General features: G+C 48.5%; 1 protein-coding gene and 1 long non-coding RNA gene across 6 annotated transcripts in view; one reads left to right on the forward strand and one right to left on the reverse strand.

The window, feature by feature from the left end:
* The window catches only part of LOC136635583 (uncharacterized), a 9,152-nt gene extending 3,412 nt beyond the window's left edge, over positions 1-5,740 (forward strand). The window contains exons 2-6 of one of the 2 annotated variants that reach the window (XR_010793402.1): positions 1,479-1,618; positions 2,844-2,978; positions 3,345-3,494; positions 3,645-3,794; positions 5,062-5,740. This is a non-coding gene — a long non-coding RNA (uncharacterized lncRNA). Of the gene's footprint in view, positions 1-1,478; positions 1,619-2,843; positions 2,979-3,344; positions 3,495-3,644 lie in introns of both variants that reach the window. The other variant, XR_010793401.1, reaches the window with a different exon arrangement.
* Positions 1-17,951, reverse strand: part of DNM1 (dynamin 1) — a 121,005-nt gene that overhangs the window by 7,866 nt on the left and 95,188 nt on the right. For 3 of the 4 annotated variants that reach the window (XM_066610813.1, XM_066610812.1, XM_066610815.1), the window contains 5 exons: positions 14,372-14,481; positions 13,117-13,228; positions 7,922-8,092; positions 6,778-7,019; positions 6,026-6,244 (listed from right to left, as the gene is read on the reverse strand). In XM_066610813.1, coding sequence (XP_066466910.1) covers positions 6,026-6,244; positions 6,778-7,019; positions 7,922-8,092; positions 13,117-13,228; positions 14,372-14,481 — 854 coding nt within the window. Of the gene's footprint in view, positions 1-6,025; positions 6,245-6,777; positions 7,020-7,921; positions 8,093-13,116; positions 13,229-14,371; positions 14,482-17,951 lie in introns of those variants that run through there. The other variant, XM_066610814.1, reaches the window with a different exon arrangement.

The raw sequence follows: 17,951 nt of genomic DNA on the forward strand, positions 1-17,951 counted from the left end.
GGAGCTAGAAGATCTACAAGAGTAACTGACCCAGGTGAGAGATAGGGATTAATAGAGATAGCCAGCTAGCTTTATTATTTTATTGCTGATAGGTCTCCTAGATGTTTATGCCTCAAGCATTTGCTGCCTTATGTAACCTTATGTACTTAATTCCCCTGGGGGCTGGGGATAAGAATAGGCCCTCAGTTTGGCTGTACTTGTCGTAAGAGGCGACTAAACAGCCACCGGGTAGATGGGACTCGTCAGCCTGGGAAGGCAGCTCATCTGAGAGAAGGAAAACTCTGATCCCAAACCTCCACTGCCTTGTGGCTACATCCAGTTACGGAAAAGGCTTCAGGAGTCAACCTCGAGGCAAAATCAGGAGCCGGAGTCCCTGAGGCAGTTCATGGCTGAACATAGTCACGTTCTGGCAACTCCTGCAACGCCGCTGGAACCAACCATATTGGCCTCTGCCTTTCCATTGGACCATTTCAGCGACGTGGAGAGGGGGGATTTGCTGCATGGGTAACAGCCTATCCTCCATACCTACTTTACCCAGGCTTTGCGCACTGGAGAGGACACTCTGTTCCAGAACCACCATTCAGAGCGTGACACCATAGTCTTCCGAGACTGAAGGATGCCGACACATGTACTTAATAAACTAAAATACCTTTTACTAAGCTGTTTCATTGTCTATTGGGGACAAGGGTTCCGAATCCTGCCTAGCCGTTCAGCAAGCTACCAAGTGCTCATTGAGGTCTAGTAACTTGAGGACTGAGGCTCTAATTGGAGAAAGAGCTCAGTGCCTGCAAGATATAGAATTAATTCCTGGACTGAGGCACTGGCACATACAGGGTGGTGGCAGTACTACTGGATGGGAGGGGGCCTTGAGGGCTTTAGGGTTCGAGAACCAAGAACTCTGAGCACCCCAAACCCCCCCTAAGTTTACGACACCTCTCCCTTCAGTTCTCACTAAGGGTCTTAGTTCATGCGCAGATTTGAGGCATATAAACACACAAAATACTACAGTGAAGCGCAAACACACACACTTTTTCAGTACATGCTCTCTTGTCAGACTCGGGCCCCGTTCAGTATTCTCCACTCAGTGTGGAAAAGCTGGGCACTTTTTTTTTTATAAAGAGAAAAAGAAAAGGAAAGGAACACAAATGGTAACGATGAAGATGGCCCTGGCCCCACTGCCAAGGGTGGACTGTCTGATTCTATATACAAGAGACGGCAGACGGGAAGCTGAGGTCATTGGTAAAAGGGATGGGGCTCTTCTTAGGGAAGGCTTGTGCAAAATGTCTAGTGGAGTGATGGTATTGAGGGCTTGGGGAGGGGAAAGTGAGAGAGAGAGAGAGAGAGGAAGCACATCCTGATGCTTTTGGGAATTTTATACAGGTGGGATGCTGAGCTTTTGTATAAAACAGAATATAATGCACGATAGGGGGGCTTGAAACTCATGTTACTTTCCCTGACATGTGGCACACTTTCTGCAGGTGTCTTAGCTGAGCACTACGAAGGCCTGACTCCAGCCCCGTAAACTGCAAGATCTCAATGGGTCCCAACAATTGCAGTGACTCAGTTGCACGTGATTTCCACGCAGTCACGGGCATAACTTTTCTCGGTATGCCCGAGGGTAAGTCTATACCAGCGGCACTCAAACTTGCACCCGGGATGTGGTCGCCATCCCCGCCGCATCCAAGCGTACTGCTAGGGCGCTGCGTGACATCCTCCTCTTTCAGAGGACAAGGGCTCTTTGGGCAGTTGCATCACTTGCCCAACATCCCAGAAGGCCGCAGGACAGGACGTCCAGGCAGATGCAATGGCTCAAAACATCCCTGTCCCCCGAAAGAGGAGGAAGCCAGCCAGAGCCAAAGTGGAACTGAAAGGTCTACTGACCGGGCGGAAAGATCCATGCAAGTGCCGGATGTAACCCCCCAAACCGTCGTTTGTGAGGCTCTGGTCTACACAATAGCTTGTGATGACACTAAGCCAAAAGCATTCCTGAGGGGGGAAAAAAATCAGGTTTTGTTGTTGTTGTTGGGTACCTCCACAAGGCATCCAACAAAATTTGTGGCCTGTTCCTCAACGCTTCTCCCTCTACTGTTAAAACAGACAGGAGACCAGCAGCACAGGATCAGGGCTGTAAAAGTCAACTGTTTTCCAAGTGTGTGTGAACACCCCCCCCCCACACACACACACACACTCTTTAATTTGCTGCTGTGTAGGCTCACCCTGAGCAAAACTGTGTGGTGCTCAAGCCCCAAAGCATTTTAATGTCTACCCAAGACATTAAACCCCAGCTTTTACCAGGAAAACATGGGAAGAAGTCACAAGAGAGGTGGGGCAGAGAAGGAACGCAGCATGTCAGTTGTCCGTTTTGGGCCACTTGCAGTATCCTGCCAGTATATAGAATAGATCTTCCATATGAATGAAGGGATGGAATATAGGGCATGAAAGCAGGGGCGGGGGGGGGGGGAAAGAAAGAGAAAGCACAAATGTGCTGGGGCCACAGAAAAGAACTGCACATTGAAACCCAAACTGAAGACAACGGCAAAAGCAAATGAAACAGGAGGTGGTGGTGGATGGTGGGAAACAAGACCTGACAATACGTAACAGTAGCACATGCTCACAACCACGGGCGCTAAGAGAAGCGTTGCTATGAAGAACCCGGAGGAGGATAGGGAGTCAGTGAGGCACCTGCACACAAGTCCCTGCGCCCAGAGGAGTCAGGTGAGAGCACTGCGGGTTCGTATTTGCACCTCGAAGAATTTGATGGTTAAAAGGGGGGGGGGACAGATACCCAGAAACAATCGTCCTGCATCCTTTTCAGCCTGGTTCACTTCTGCTTCTACCCCTAGAGACGCAGCGTGCACTGACCCGGGAAAGAACTTGTGAGCTAAGTTGGTCCGAGGAAGCCAAAAGATTACAGAGCCTTGTGGCACCTTAAAAGCGAAGCTGTGCGTTTCAATAGAACCTACAGTTCACTTCACTGGGTACATGAAATGAGGCCTTTTGTAGGCCGGTGCATGTTTGTGTATGTATACGTGTGTGTGTATTTACTGTATGCCCATCTGGGTATAGAAAAGAACCACAAACAGCTGAGTGAATCTGCAAGAGGATAGGAAAGAAGGCTGACCTTAGGTTTACAATTTTACAAAATAAGCGCAGTGACAAGAACCTCAAGAAAATACTGGCAAGTTAATTAGATTTTTGCGACACCCAGGCGCCTACAGAACATAGAGGGTTTCACTCTGCGCATCAGGTGAAGCGGATTGTAGACTTATGAAAGCTTCTGTTGAAATAAATGGGATTATTTTGGAAGGTGCCACAGGATTCTCTGTTTTTGTTTTTTTTTATAGCAAGGAAAGAGCTCTCAAGGAACGAGCAGTACTCAGGCAGGCAAAGAAGTCGGCATCCTCTGGTCAACGTCCCATAGAGCCTGTGTTTGGTTGGAATGGACAGGATTTGACTGCGGTTGAGTGGTTGCATCTGTCTCAAGCCTGGTCTATGTAAGGAAGGTCTTGTGTTGGAAGAAGGCACTGGGCCACTTTTGCATGGCAGTTGTTTTTTTTAAGCACAGACACCCAGGCGGCTAGGAAACTGGAGACTGCAAACAAGCTGATAGGCCCCAACCACTCTCCCTGCTTTTCTCCTTACAGAACGTTTCCTAGGTGTGGTAAACATTCAAAGAGGGCACCCAGTCTGAAGTGGTAGGATCCCTCTTCACACCTCATTCTTCACCCAGCCTCAGTACAAAGTATAAATCCTTATCTTCCCTACATCCAAGACAGACAGCAGGACCTTCTCAGGTAAGATGAGTTTTACTAGATTCTCAGCAGTCTCGTTATAGAGATTTCATTCTTGTGGGTAGCCAAGTCATGGGACTAGAGAGAGGGTGTAGCACCACATATCTGGTTTGGTTTCTCATAGTCGAGATTGTTACACATCTGTGGGGAAACTCTGTCTTTGTGAGATGATCAGGAAGGAGGTATTTCCTCTAGACACGGAAGTTGAGATTTAACTTTGGGCTTACCTTAGAGAAGCTAGAGCAGTGAGGTTTCGTTTCCTCATCTGCCCCGCTGCCCAAGTGGTGTTGGGTCTAGTGACTTAAGGTGAGGGGGATTTACATTGGGGTCCATTTCCAAGTTTTGTTCAGTATCTTTCTATCTAGTGCATTGCTCTGAACATTCATGCACTTACTCGGTGCACAGAAGACATGCTTCCAACCAAAAGTGTCTCTGTTTTCTTGAGAACAAGTTAGACAATTGTTTTCAAGAAAACGGAGACACATTGGTCTCTGTTAGCAGCAATCCTGACTGAACTTCCCCCTTTCCAGTCAAATACTGTTTTGATCCTGAAAAATCACCCAGTTGAAGTGGAAATTTGCAGCGATTGAGTAAATCACCACTTCAACAGGGCGACTTACTGGGTGAAAACACTATTGGGTGGGGTGGGGAGTGAATCTCCCCCTCCCTGCGTATCTCGGTTCCCACCAAGATTGCTGCCCTTGATGGCTATCTTTACAGAAAAAAAGAGGCACTTCCTGTTGGAGTCACATACAATGTCCAATGGAGTATGCATTTGTGTAACTTGGCCCCGGAAAGGTGGCTGTGTGTCTATTACAGTGATTCCCATTGCAGTAAGAGAGGCACAATATTTCTTCAAGTTGCAGTTGGAGAGAGACTCTCTTCACTCCCCAAACACACCCCACCCCAAACATTTGCTTTGACAGTTGGAAACATTGAAGGGGTTGGGGAGTGAGGAGAAGCTAAAGGATTTTAAGGGTCATAAGAACATTTCTGCCTGTTGTGGAGAAAGCAGGCAGGGTTTTTCTCCTTCACACATTAAATACTAGGTCAGTGGGTTGTCTAGTGAATTTGATTGGCAGGTGATCTTAATGGGAGTGGGGAGTTGGACTGCCCAGATATAAGAGAGAATCTATACATCCTAGATTAGGGGACTTCTTCCTCTGCTAGAGAAAGACAGGGGCCTCATGTTCAGGAGTCGTCGTCCCCCATCTGTTTTTTGCCATGGCACACTCATCTCTGCCCCATCTCGCTGCTGCCTTCCCACCAGGGAACTTGCCCTGTTGCCATTTCAGTCAGGACCACCACCTGCAATGAGCTCTCAAGCCACCTGCTTCTCAGCTCCACCAAGGAGTCCTTATTGTTGAAGAGAGAAACCTCAGCAAGCGAGGAATTGAAGAACCAATACCCATGCAGCCGCAGGAGGAAGGAGGCGCTAGTACCCACAATGCACTGCTCAAGGACTGTGCGTAGATCCCCGCAGCTTTGCAAGCAATTTTACTGATCATTTGCTAACCACCTGAGCTGCACAGCCTTCTACTCCCTTGTCCTGGAAAAGAGGGAGGGTAGCCGTGACAGTAGCTGCAACTTCCCCATGCTGCCTCCCCGTCCCACCAGCTCCAAAGCATGTCAAAACTTACCTTGGGGCAGCAGTGACTAGGAAGGCATCTGGGGCAGCAGCATGGCATGCTCCAGGTCCCAGCAGAATGTCTTTTTGCCACCAGGGCTAGACTGGACCTTTCCCTGCTGGGTCAAGTGCCCAGAGTGCCTTTTCCTTGCAGGGAACTGTAACGCCCTGTTCAGTCACTAAGGTCACCTACCTGCTGCCCCAGGATAACGTTTGAAGTACCATAGGGGACGGGGAGGTGGCAGAGACCTGGCTCATTGAGTCAAGGTAGACAAGCTCGGATCTCCTGCATTCATTTGCCTGCAGTCAGGACCGTTCTCCCTAACCCAGCTTGTGAGAAATCAATCGGGGGAGCTTGACGTTTTTGAACTCCCCTGATTGATTTCTCACAGTTGCCCTAAGTAGGAGAACTGAGCTCCTCCTCTTTTCAAGCATCCAGTGCCAAGAAGAGGAAGGGTACTTACAGGACAATCCTAAGCACGTTATTTCAGCACTCAGCCCCCCATCAGTCTTACCCCCTAGGAAGTGCACTGATGATTGCAACTGGTGTGTAGCTGAGGCCCGGACTGTGTTTTCCCCCTTCCACTCCCTGCATAACCACACTTACCTGGGGACGCCGGGAGGGGCACGGTTGGGCCGAGATGGAACTTGAGGGGGAGGCCCGAAAGGATCCGGGGAGGCCCCGGGCCTAGAGGGCACAGGAGGTGCACCACCCAGGTTGGGACCACCAGCAGGCGGAGGTCCAGGAGCCGGGCCTCGCGATCCGGGCCTGGCTGGCGGGACTGCCGGAGCTCTCCTCTGGGGCGTAGGGCTCGATGTGGGGGACCTGCCGAAGAGAGAGAGAGAGAACTTTCACTGCAGTGGCAGGAAATGCTTTCCAAATGCTGTCACGAACTTCAGGGTGGAGGCGCAACTGTTTTCAAGAGAGTTGGAAGCGGTCAGAGGGAGAGACGGCAATTGCAGCAGCAAAGAGCTCGGGTATCCTTTGTCTCTCAGCTGCTCTTGCAGGTGCCTCTACAGTTGTTTTTTTAAACAGTACAAAAGCCAGCCAGATGTGTCTACCTGAGAAAAAGTGAGGTCAGCACATGCACCAGAGCCGCAATCCCTCCTTTCAACCCTCTTCCAGCTCTTTGAAATAAGAACAACCATCGTCTTTCTCTCCAGAGTCAGGATTCGTACAGACTTTGAGTGTCTTTTGTGCTTCAAGATCCCTGCAATGCCCTGGTAGATATCAAGAGCACCACGCCTCATCGGAAAGCCCCCAGAGCCCTTCCTTCCCATTCTAGCAGGAGGCCCCATCTAGCCGCTAAAAGAGGCATCAGGAAGGTCTGTAGGGGCCTCCCCCGGAGCCTCAGGTACCTGCGTCCGGACTGTAAGTTCTGCACCTGCAGCCAAGAGTCGTCCACCGGCGGGGGCAGGGGCGTGCTGATGGTGGTGGTGTTGATATCCCCGATGATGTGAAGCGCCTCCTTCAAGGCGTGGTACATGCGCAGCATTTCGTCGCGCCTCTGGGCCTGCTCAGCCGACTCTTCCATCAGGGTGTTTTGGTCTCCGCAGGAATACAGGTTTGCCAACAGTTCTGAGTGGATGAACTCCTTTGTCTGCAGAGGAGAAAAACAAAGACCACGAATGACTGTTGGAGTAGATCTGCTCCGCAAACACTTAAACCCATCTCTTCCTCGGATAAAGTCGCATCCTTGGAAGGCCACAGCCTCCATCAGGATGAAATATTTGCAAATACCCTGCAACTACTGTTGTAATCCTAAACACACAGGTGGAGTGATTTCATGAGTATTTCTAGAGAAGTAAATTCCAGGGCGTTCAGTGGAACTTACTCCCAGGTAAGAGTATGTATGGCTACAGTCTTAATAGGGAGTAAGTCCCATGAAACACAAACCCCTATTTGGGGTTCAGTATACCTCCTTAGAAATAATCTCTCTCCGCTTTGACACTCGGTGCCCTCTATAACTTCTCTCCTTCTGCCATCTTCTGTACTTTTCTCCAGTCCCTTTGCAGCTATACTGTGATTTAATCTGGCTACAATGAAAAAAAAACATTCAACTAATCCTTGATTTGGACTGCCTGGCTTCTCCATGCCACCTTTTGCTGGTTGGCAACCTTCAGTCTCCAAAGACTATGGTATAAGCTTACAGCCACACTAGACGCTGTGCCAGAACCACCTTTCAGAGCGCGATACCATAGTCTTTCGAGACTGAAGGTTGCCAATACAAGCTTACAGCACCCAGTATTCCCAAGCGGTCTCCCATCCAAGTACTAACCAGGCCTGACCCTGCTTAGCTTCTGAGATCAGACGAGATTGGGCATGTGCAGGGTCTCAGTTATGCCAACCAAGATCCTGCCCAGCCATTTGAGCCCACTCTTGCCAGGTACTGCCCTTGCTCTATATGCCAGCTGTTATATTAGACCTCACTAAGTTGCACTGAGGGCTTCATCGAGGGCAATCGAGATACTACATATGCAAACCCCATTGACCTGTACGTACATTGTTTATCATAAGGTGCATGATGGTCTTAGGCATGAGGTCGCGGACGGTCTTGTTGACGATTGCCATATAGGAGTCCACGAGGTTCCTGATGGTTTCTACCTGTCTCTCCAGCTGCGGGTCCATGGAATGCATCAAGCTGTCGGACCCGTTCTCTTCCGATTCGCTAGCCTGCAGGGGAGGTTGGGGAAACATATTGCATCCTTAATAAGATCCTGCTCCCTTGATACCAGAAACCAAATGGGTGGGCCATGTGGAGGAACTCGCACATCAAAGAGGGAAAGCAGAAGTTGCCTTCAGAAAGCTGAAGATCCCCCCATCCCTGCATAGTTTCCTAGTATGGTATCTGTGGGTCTGTAGATTTGATTTACCGTGGATCCCAGCAGATATCTGATGTCTACATTTAAAGCCCCTTTAAAAAAAAAAAAAAAAGCGCACTTAAATAGAATGTTTTTACGTTTTCACAGCCAAACTGTGCTGTTTCCCTGCCCATAGAGCTGTTTTTTTAGCACTGAAAGACCCACTTCGGGGTCACGTGGAGGTTCCCTTCTTCTCGGCAATGCATTTGGGGACAAGCCTGGGAGAACAAACGAACCTCTACGTGACCCAGAAGTGGGTCTTTTAGTGCTAAAAAAAATAGCTCGATGGGCTTGGAAACAAGGTGATTTGGCCACAAAGAGGTAAGAATGTTGGATTTGGGTGCTTTGGTTTTAAAGTGCTTTAAATGTGGATTTTGGTGTCCAAGGATTCCGGCATCCGAGAGGGATTCCAGAATAGAATCCCTGCAGATACCGCAGTCTGATTGTACATCCAACTCATCCCAGCCTAACTTCTGAATTTGAGGCCTCATCACCTCCAAAGATATTGTGCCATTCTCCAGAAAGGCCCTAAAGGTTTATGTTTTAATCTGTTGTTAACATGTTGTAAGCCGCCCTGGGTCCCTTTGGGGAGAAGGGCGGGGTATAAATAAAGTTTATTATTATTATTATTAAATCTCCTGGGTCTTCCTCTAACGGCCCCTGTAAATGGCTCCCCTGATTTTCCATTTGCTTAGGGGAAAAGGGGGTGCAATGTGCCAAAAACACATTACCATTTTCAAAGACAGCCTCTCTGCCATCGGCCAGTGTGTGTATGTGTGACAGCAGCTCAGTTCAGCAGGGCAGTGCACAGTGGCGCACGGCATGAAGGGTTTTGCTAACTCCGCTTCAAACTGGCCTTTTGAAACCAGTCCTAAGTGTTTAAAAACATGTCCTTCATTCAGATGGTGCTTGTAACAGCAGGCAACCAACAACAAAAAGTCCGGTGGCATCTTACGATCAGTACATTTATTGTGGCATCGCATTTAGCGGACTAGAGTAGAAGCCTGCAGTCGCGGGTGTGTTGGGACTCTGCCTCATGCGGCTGTTGCCATTTTGGCTGAAGGCACCAGGCCTGCACAGTTTGAACAGTAGCGAGGGGCAAAGGTTGGGAGGTCAGATGAATTCCACTAGAGATTTTAAGCTTTGGACGGGGTGCTTTGGTCAAGTCCCCTAATCTTCAGCGAGCCCCCTTGATCTCCAGCCACTTGCCTCCTCACCACCGCCTCTTCTCCATGTCTTGCCTCATTTTCCCTGTCTTTCAGAATAGTGGGCACATCCATTGCCATGCCCCTCTTTGCCCCTCTTCTCCTTTCAGTTGGCCTGGGGCAGAATGACAGAGAAGTACCACACACTGATTGGGAACTAGCAGGTCGGAAGAGAAGCCATGGCCATTCACTTGCTCACCCCTCTCGCTGGTTGGCACGCGAGCCCCACCTCTTTACTGCTAGGCTCTGTCAACAGATGCACGGGCAAGTGGGTCCCATATTGTAGGACTAGGTTGTAGGTGCCCCTCCCCCCAGCTTTTAACGAGTTAGGCAAGAGCACACTTCATCAGATAGGGTAAGTGGAAATGTTTAGCAGATGAATTGCTAGGTAGATGTGTAAGAAAAATGAAAACTGACCATCAGGCCATAGAGTTCTCGTCTATGACATTTCAAATCTATACAAGATTGCCACAATGATCATTCACGACATCGGTTATGGGTGATAAAACAATTGTCCTAGCTTTGCTGTGGAAACATAGCAATAGATCAGTAGAGGAAGAAAAATCCCTAGTCATGATTGAGCATAAGTTAACCGAATGAAACTTGCTGAGACATTCTGGTTCAGTAGCCTATCTATCTTTCTATCTACCCATGAAGGATTCAGTTCATGAACCTGATAAAGTGGGTTTGAGTCCACAAATACCGATGCCATAATAAATAAACCTGTCAGCATTTAAGGCACTACAAGACTTTTCACTTTGTTCATTGTTCCATCCAACTCTTTTGTCAGAAACCAGGGTAGGAAGTAGAAGCAGATCTAAGTCATGGAAGAAGAGGGTTTCATTTTAGACCTCCCCCTCCAACCCATTTTCTACTTTTGTTGCCAAGAGTGTGAAGCCCTGAAGTCTCTGAAATAGATATTGAGGACCTGGAAACCAGAACATGATGACTTAAAAAAAAAAAAAAAGTAAAAGGCAAAAGAAAAGACGATCGGGAAAGGCTTATTTGACTAAACCTTGGAAAATAAGCAATCAAATTCCAAAGAAGGGAGACTCAGATGAGGAAACCCCAAGGCAAGAATGGAAATAAATTAAACAGGCAATGTGGCAGGAAGTGCAGAGAGAATGGGAAGAAGGAAGAGGTGTCTCTGGGACACGGAGACAGAAGGATAAATAAAAAGGAAAAAAAATACAAGCAATTCAGGAATAGATGATGAGGGCCCCACATGGGGCAAAGCAGGCAATGGGGCCGTCACTTACTTTGTCTTTGTCCTGGAGGGCCAGTTTGAGCACAAACGAAAAGAAAAAAGGAAAAAAAAAACACAAAAACAAGAAAAAAGTGACCAAAAATTTCTTTAAAGCAAATTCTACTTTGCATTCTCAGAGGTAGTTAAATACCTAATGTGGCTGTGGAAGTTCTGAGTGTGTCCTCAGAACTGCAAGTTCTGAAGATGAACAGCAATTTAAAAGAGATTGGGACGCCAACTGACCCTACTAATGTATAGTCATTGAAAGGGAGATCTCTGCACTGAAAATGGTTGGCAGCCTTCAGACTCGAAAGACTATGGTATAAGCCTACAGTACCCGGTATTCCCAGGCAGTCTCCCATCCAAGTACTGACCAGGCCTGACCCTGCTTAGCTTCCGAGATCATGGTATAAGCCTACAGCACCCGGTGTTCCTAGGCAGTCTCCCATCCAAGTACTGACCAGGCCTGACCCTGCTTAGCTTCCGAGATCAGATGAGATTGGGCATGTGCAGGGTAACAGTTGCTGAAATTAAATTAAAACTGAAATTTTAAAAATTAAAAGAAAAAAAGAAAAAAAAAAGGTCTCGTTAAGGGCAGACTCCCTGCTTAGGGACAATATCTGAGCTAATTTGTTTTCTCTGCTCCTTACTTGGGGTTCAGCGCGAGAATGTTGCGACAAGAAACTATGATAGGTGGAAGACCATCCAGAAAAAAATTGCAAAGGGGAAGGAGATAGCAGAGGAGCGTGGCTTAAAATGGAGCAAAACATGATAAATAGGGGCCGGGATAATGAAGAAAGGGAGTTTTAAAGGTGCGACAAGTTTATGGACGGTCCCAGAAACGGAGCCAAAACTATTCCTCTACCTCAGCAGCAGGTGGCGCCGTTGCCACTCAGCTGATCTCTACAAACATGGTAGAGCTCCTCGTAGGCTGGATGATGGGGTCTGAATGGGAGAGGCAATGGTGGTGGGAATCTGAGAGAAGAGTCCTAATAAGTGAGCATTGGGGACTACGGGGACTGTGAGCAGAAGGGAATTTTCCACTCTGGACTTTGAAGTGGGATATAAAGACAGCCGGAGCTCCTTCCCATAGGAAGTCAGGCCATTGATCCACATAGTTTAACACAGTCCAGCAGCTCTCCAGGGTTTCAGACAGGAGACTTTCCCAGCTCTGCTTAGGGACTGGACTCTGGAACCTCCCCGTGCAAAGCAGGGGCTCTACCGCTAAGCCGAACCACTTCCCGCTCTTTTCATGCCCTTGCCAACGACTGCCCTCCTTGCAAGCAGTTCTCCAAGGAAGCCTGTAAGACCCACTGAAGGAATAGGTAAGAAGCGAGCTGCTTTTTCCTCCCACCTCAAGAGGGAAAATTTGAGGTCAGTCTTGGTGTCTGGGGGAAGAAGTGATAACAGTAGGCAGGTCACAATAAGGGGGGTGTGTGTGTGTGTGTTTGGGGTGGGCTGAAATGAACTACTAACAGGAAGGGGCTGTGCAAAAATGAATGAGGTAGATGTCGGACAAGGATGTTGGACTTGGGGTCCTGTTGATAACCCCTTGCTTGAAACTCAAAAAATCCTGTCGGTGGATATGGGCAGAACCACGTGCTCCCAACGCACCACGCAGGGTCTTCAAATTGAGGATCTGGACCAGTGTGAGATGTTCTCCCGAGAAAAACCTATGTCATCTAATGCTCAACCTATCAGGTCACCTATCAGCTCAACCTCTGTGGAGCCAGCTTGGGTCTGCCTGTCTCACCGTCGCAGGGAAACACCAGACCTCACAAAGGTTTGGAGCCAGGAAAAAGCCTCTCTGAAAAGTGATACACTTCTTCCCTTCTCTGTTTCATCCTTTACAGACAAAGTCTTCAGCAGTGGTTGGCGTGGCCCTGTCCTTGTGTTGCTGTTTGAACAAGTAGCAACGTCGATGATCATGGAAGCGGTCGAAGCCCTGAAGGGCACCCAAAAGTATCCTCAGGGTGTGTCCTCAGGCACAATGGTGTCTCCCACATACCTGTCCCATTTATGGATTGGAAAATGGGAATCTCTAATTTGAACCACACAGGTGAGGGGTACTGGATCATTCACCTTGCTGCTTCCTTGTACTCAGGTGCTTATCTTCCAGCCTAGCTAACTGTAGTAGCCATACTGGAGGGAAAACACCTGAGGCAAGAGACCCTGGGGAAATAAGGTAAGGGGGGGAGGGTTCAGCTCCCCTCACCTATGTGACCCCTTTGATACTGAAATCAGACCACCTTTTGTTTTAAATAGGTGGATATAGGGCTACCGCCACCATCACGTCCTATCTGGCCCTCCGTTAGCCACATTTTGTCCTTCGGCACTGTCATTTCACCTGTTCTTACAGTTGGTTACCCTTGGTGATCAACTCACCCCCACACGCTCTGGGTAAACTCCTGCGCGCAAGAAGGAGGCTTTCCAACTATCTACTTCCTCCTGGGTCTCACAGGCCAGCTCCAGCTGCCGATAGTCTTTGTAAACATTCCTGTGGGGGTGGGGGGAGAGACACAAAGAGAAAACTGTAAGGCTGCCTGACTGTACGTAAGGAATACAATTGAATGCCCCTGCCCCTACAATTGAATGCCCCTACAATTGAATTTGCAGCAGGCTCAGAAGAGTGGAAGCACCTCACACATGGGGGGGCGAAGCTAGTGCTATCAGAGGGTCCTAAGGGAGCTAGCTGCCCTTTACACAGAGCCCAGAGGGCAAGACTGCAAAATATTGGGGCAAAAAGAGCCACATGCACCCTCATTTCAAAAGCTTTCTTATCAGAAGCAGTGAGGCTCTGCCCCTAGATGGAGTATAGAGATTTCTCTCTGCAAGCCTGCTCCTTCTCTAGGTCCAGATCAGACAGGGTAACAACTGCCGCAGGTACCCTGCCAGTAACCAACCCCAACTGCTTCCATTTGGCCCCAGGGTAGGCACGTAGCTGGGTCATGAGCAACTTCCCAGTTCCCCTGCTCTGTTGAAGTTTCAGCCTAAACGTTGAGGGCTCAACACAACACAGAGACTTTCCTGATCTAAAAGCCCAGTCCTATCCAACTTTCCAGCACTGATGCAGCGGTGCCAACAGGGTGCGCACTGCATCCTGGGGCCTCCTCAAGCTAAGGGAATGTTTGTTCCCTTACCTTGGGGATGCATTGTGGCTGCATCAGTGCTGGAAAGCTGGACAGGACTGGGGCTGAACTCACTCCTTCCAAACAGGTGTCTGTATAGCATCAACATAGTGCAAATTCAATGGGGAGGGGGGGGTTAGATCAGGAAAACAGCGTGAGAAGAAGGGGTGAAACACACACACACACACACACACACACACACACACACACACACACACAGAGCACCCAACATGATTTAGTTCCATCTGCAGCTGCTTTGAACTTCAAACAGCAAGATAGGGAGTCCTGGGTTGGATCTCCAGTATCAAAGTCAATAACTGTATCTTTTCATTCTTGAATAAGAGTGGACCTAGGCAGGGTTCGAGAAAACCTTCCCCTATATTCCTCTTTGACCTGTGTACATCTCCTCTGTTGCTAAGCGTCATTGTCATCTGCTGAAATCCTGGATCCTTTCAAACGTCTAGATTCTGGAAAAACGAGAAAATTTGATGGAACTGAAGAAAGGTCCACACCTCTGTTCCGTGTTGAAGAGGGCAAAGATGTGTTTGCTGGACATGAAGCCCTTCTCGATATCCCGCACCTTCAGGTTATCTACTGGCAGCATGTACTTCTTCTCCTTCTCCTGAAAGACAAAAAGGATCAACCATCATTTCCTGGCACTCTCACATCTGCATCTCCTCAGGTACTCTAAAAGAGCTTTGGTGCTTTCTGTGAGCTGACTGTCTAGGATCTGACTGTTTTGCTCTCCAAATAGCCTCAGGGCGCAATCCTAACCCCTTATGTCAGCGCTTTCCAGCACTGACATAAGGGCAATGCAGCTCTGAGACAAGGGAACAAACATTCCCTTACTTTGAAAAAACTCCCTCAGCATGTGGTTGGTCTGTGGAACTCTTTGCCATGGGATGTGGTGATGGCGACTGGCCTGGACGCCTTTAAAAGGGGATTGGACAAGTTTCTGGAGGAAAAATCCATTACGGGGTACAAGCCATGATGTGTATGCGCAACCTCCTGATTTTAGAAATGGGTTATGTCAGAATGCCAGATGCAAGGGAGGGCACCAGGATGCAGGACTCTTGTTATCTGGTGTGCTCCTTGGGGCATTTGGTGGGCCGCTGTGAGATACAGGAAGCTGGACTAGATGGGCCTATGGCGTGATCCAGTGGGGCTGTTCTTATGTTCTTAACTATAATTCCCAGGAGGCCTTGCAGGTCTCTTGTTATCTTGTGTGCTCCTTGGGGCGTTTGGTGGGCCGCTGTGAGATCCAGGAAGCTGGACTAGATGGGCCTATGGCCTGATCCAGTGGGGCTGTTCTTATGAGGAGGGCTCCGTGAGTGCCACCCAACTGCAGGATGCAGCACACGTCCCATTGGCCTGACATTACCTTCCAACAACATGTGAAACATGCCAGGCACTGTGTGATGCCCTCTGCAGAGATTCCCTGTGTGGAGTTCCCTTCTCGCACCATTTACTAATCACAGTTAGTCCTCAAATATCTGGGATTAGGAAGCTGGGCTTCCACATCTGAGGCTGCCACTTCCCCAGAGGTCGGAGGAATGTGAGAACATCTAATTTTAGAAATGTAATTGTCTGGTACAGTTTTTCAAGCACAGTTGTATAACTCTCTCTCTCTCTCTCTCTCTCTCTCTCTCTCTCTCTCTCTCTCTCTCTCTCTCTCTCTCTCTCTCTCTCTGTGTGTGTGTGTGTGTGTGTGTGTGTGTGTGTAAGTTGCATAAGAAATCCAGACTGTTACATTTTGTCAGTTTTCCTATAAACCCCAATCACCCCTCAACATCCATGCAGTACCAATATTCGTCTCTGGGATGGCCCCTAGATCTGCGGTTAAGCTTGGGAGAATAAACCGATGCATGCATCCCGAAGCAAGCATGTTGCAGGTCTAGCCGGACGCTGATATACATCAACTGACCTAGAGGGGGAACTATTATGCAAGGAAGACCAGCAGGGAAATGCTTCCACTTGCACCAAAATGTACCCTATATGCAACTGTGGCTGTCTGGTATGTGCGTCATGCTGGCGTTGGCTGGAAAAATGTGGAAATAAGATCCTTTACAGAGGGAAGGTGAATGGAAAAGGCAGGCAGGCAGTCCTCAGATCCCAAAATCTAACTTGAAAATGGAACGACGAAGGAGTGGGTGTGCATTAAGCAGCTGACAATGACTGTATATCTAGCAGGCTTATGGGATGTCTGTTGGTTGGATCGCTCCTGCTGCTGTTTTAAACAGAGTGGAATCAAAAGATGGTCGTTGGTGCCGTGGCTCACAAACACATAAACCCTTGGTCACAATCAGTGGCGGAGCGAATTAAAGCGTAGCCCAGCGCTACGTGCAAGACGATGCCCCAGAAATTTCCAGAAGTGAAATCAAACCCATAGTTTTTAAAAAGTGAAACATGGGGCAGTTGGCAGAGCTAAGGCATCTGCTACCGGGGGTAGCATTTGGGCCTCTTCAGCCTAGAAAAGAGATGCCTGAGGGGGGACATGATTGAGACATGCAAAATTATGCAGGGGATGGACAGAGTGGATAGGGAGATGCTCTTTACACTCTCACATAATACCAGAACCAGGGGACATCCACTCAAATTGAGTGTTGGGAGAGTTAGGACAGACAAGAGAAAATATTTCTTTACTCAGCGTGTGGTTGGTCTGTGGAACTCCTTGCCACAGGATGTGGTGACGGCATCTGGCCTGGACGCCTTTAAAAGGGGATTGGACAAGTTTCTGGAGGAAAAATCCATTACGGGTTACAAGCCACGATGTGTATGCAAAACCTCCTGGTTTTAGAAATGGGCTCTGTCAGAATGCCAGATGCAAGGGAGGGCACCAGGATGAGGTTTCTTGTTATCTGGTGTGCTCCCTGGGGCGGTTGGTGGGCTGCTGTGAGATACAGGAAGCTGGACTAGATGGGCCTATGGCCTGATCCAGTGGGGCTGTTCTTATGGTCTTATGTTCTTATGGGGTCAAAAAATATTTTGTAGCCCCCACCCCCACACACAATGAAATCAAATTTAATTGATTGAGTAAATTGGCCGTAATGTTTGATACAATACAGATATTGCATTTAGCATTAAATTACCTTTCCAGTGATCTATATAACATGATGGTATTATTTGTACATACCAAGGTTTTCACAGTTTGGGCCACTAGTGTCAAGCTCAGTTTATTGCCCCCCTAAAGCTTGTTGCCCAGTGCAGTTGCAACCCCTGTGCACCTCCTTAGCTACACCACTGGTCATAATTGAGACAGGGAAGAGAAATGAATAGATGAGCCTTTAGTGCAGTGGTAGTCAGTGGATGGGCCAGTGCACCCCAAACCTGCCACTCCAGGGCTATGAACTGGTACCCTAGTTTCTTTGCAATCCTAGGCTTATGCGCAAAGGAAGCAAAGAGTGCTAGTAGCTTCTAAAGCAGCAGAAAACTGGTTGGCAACCTTCAGTCTCGAAAGACTATGGTAGAAGCCTACAGCACCCGGTATTCCCAGGCGGTCTCCCATCCAAGTACTAACCAGGCCTGACCCTGCTTAGCTTCCGAGATCATGGTATAAGCCTACAGCACCCGGTATTCCCAGGCGGTCTCCCATCCAAGTACTAACTAGGCCTGACCCTGCTTAGCTTCCAAGATCATGGTATAAGCCTACAGCACCCGATATTCCCAAGCAGTCTCCCATCCAAGTACTAACAAGGCCTGACCCTGCTTAGCTTCCAAGATCATGGTATAAGCCTACAGCACCCGATATTCCCAAGCAGTCTCCCATCCAAGTACTAACCAGGCCTGACCCTGCTTAGCTTCCAAGATCAGACAAGATCGGGCATGTGCAGAAAAAAATGAGACTAATATGCAACAGGAAGGGAATGTGAGACAACACCCCCTTCTCATCACGTTGTACCTGGACAAACAGGGACAGGTTCTCAGGGCTCTATCTGAATAGTGGAACTTGGGAATTTGTTCCAGCACAACAGACATGCACAAAGTGCTACCTCCGAAAGTCTGAACTTGCAAAAGCTTATTACCTTAGTCCAGGGGTGCCCAAACCCTGGCCCTGGGGCCACTTGCGGCCCTCAAGGCCTCTCAATGCAGCTG

Source organism: Tiliqua scincoides, chromosome 16 (genome assembly GCF_035046505.1).
Source record: "Tiliqua scincoides isolate rTilSci1 chromosome 16, rTilSci1.hap2, whole genome shotgun sequence".
In the NCBI taxonomy this organism is placed as follows: domain Eukaryota; kingdom Metazoa; phylum Chordata; class Lepidosauria; order Squamata; family Scincidae; genus Tiliqua; species Tiliqua scincoides.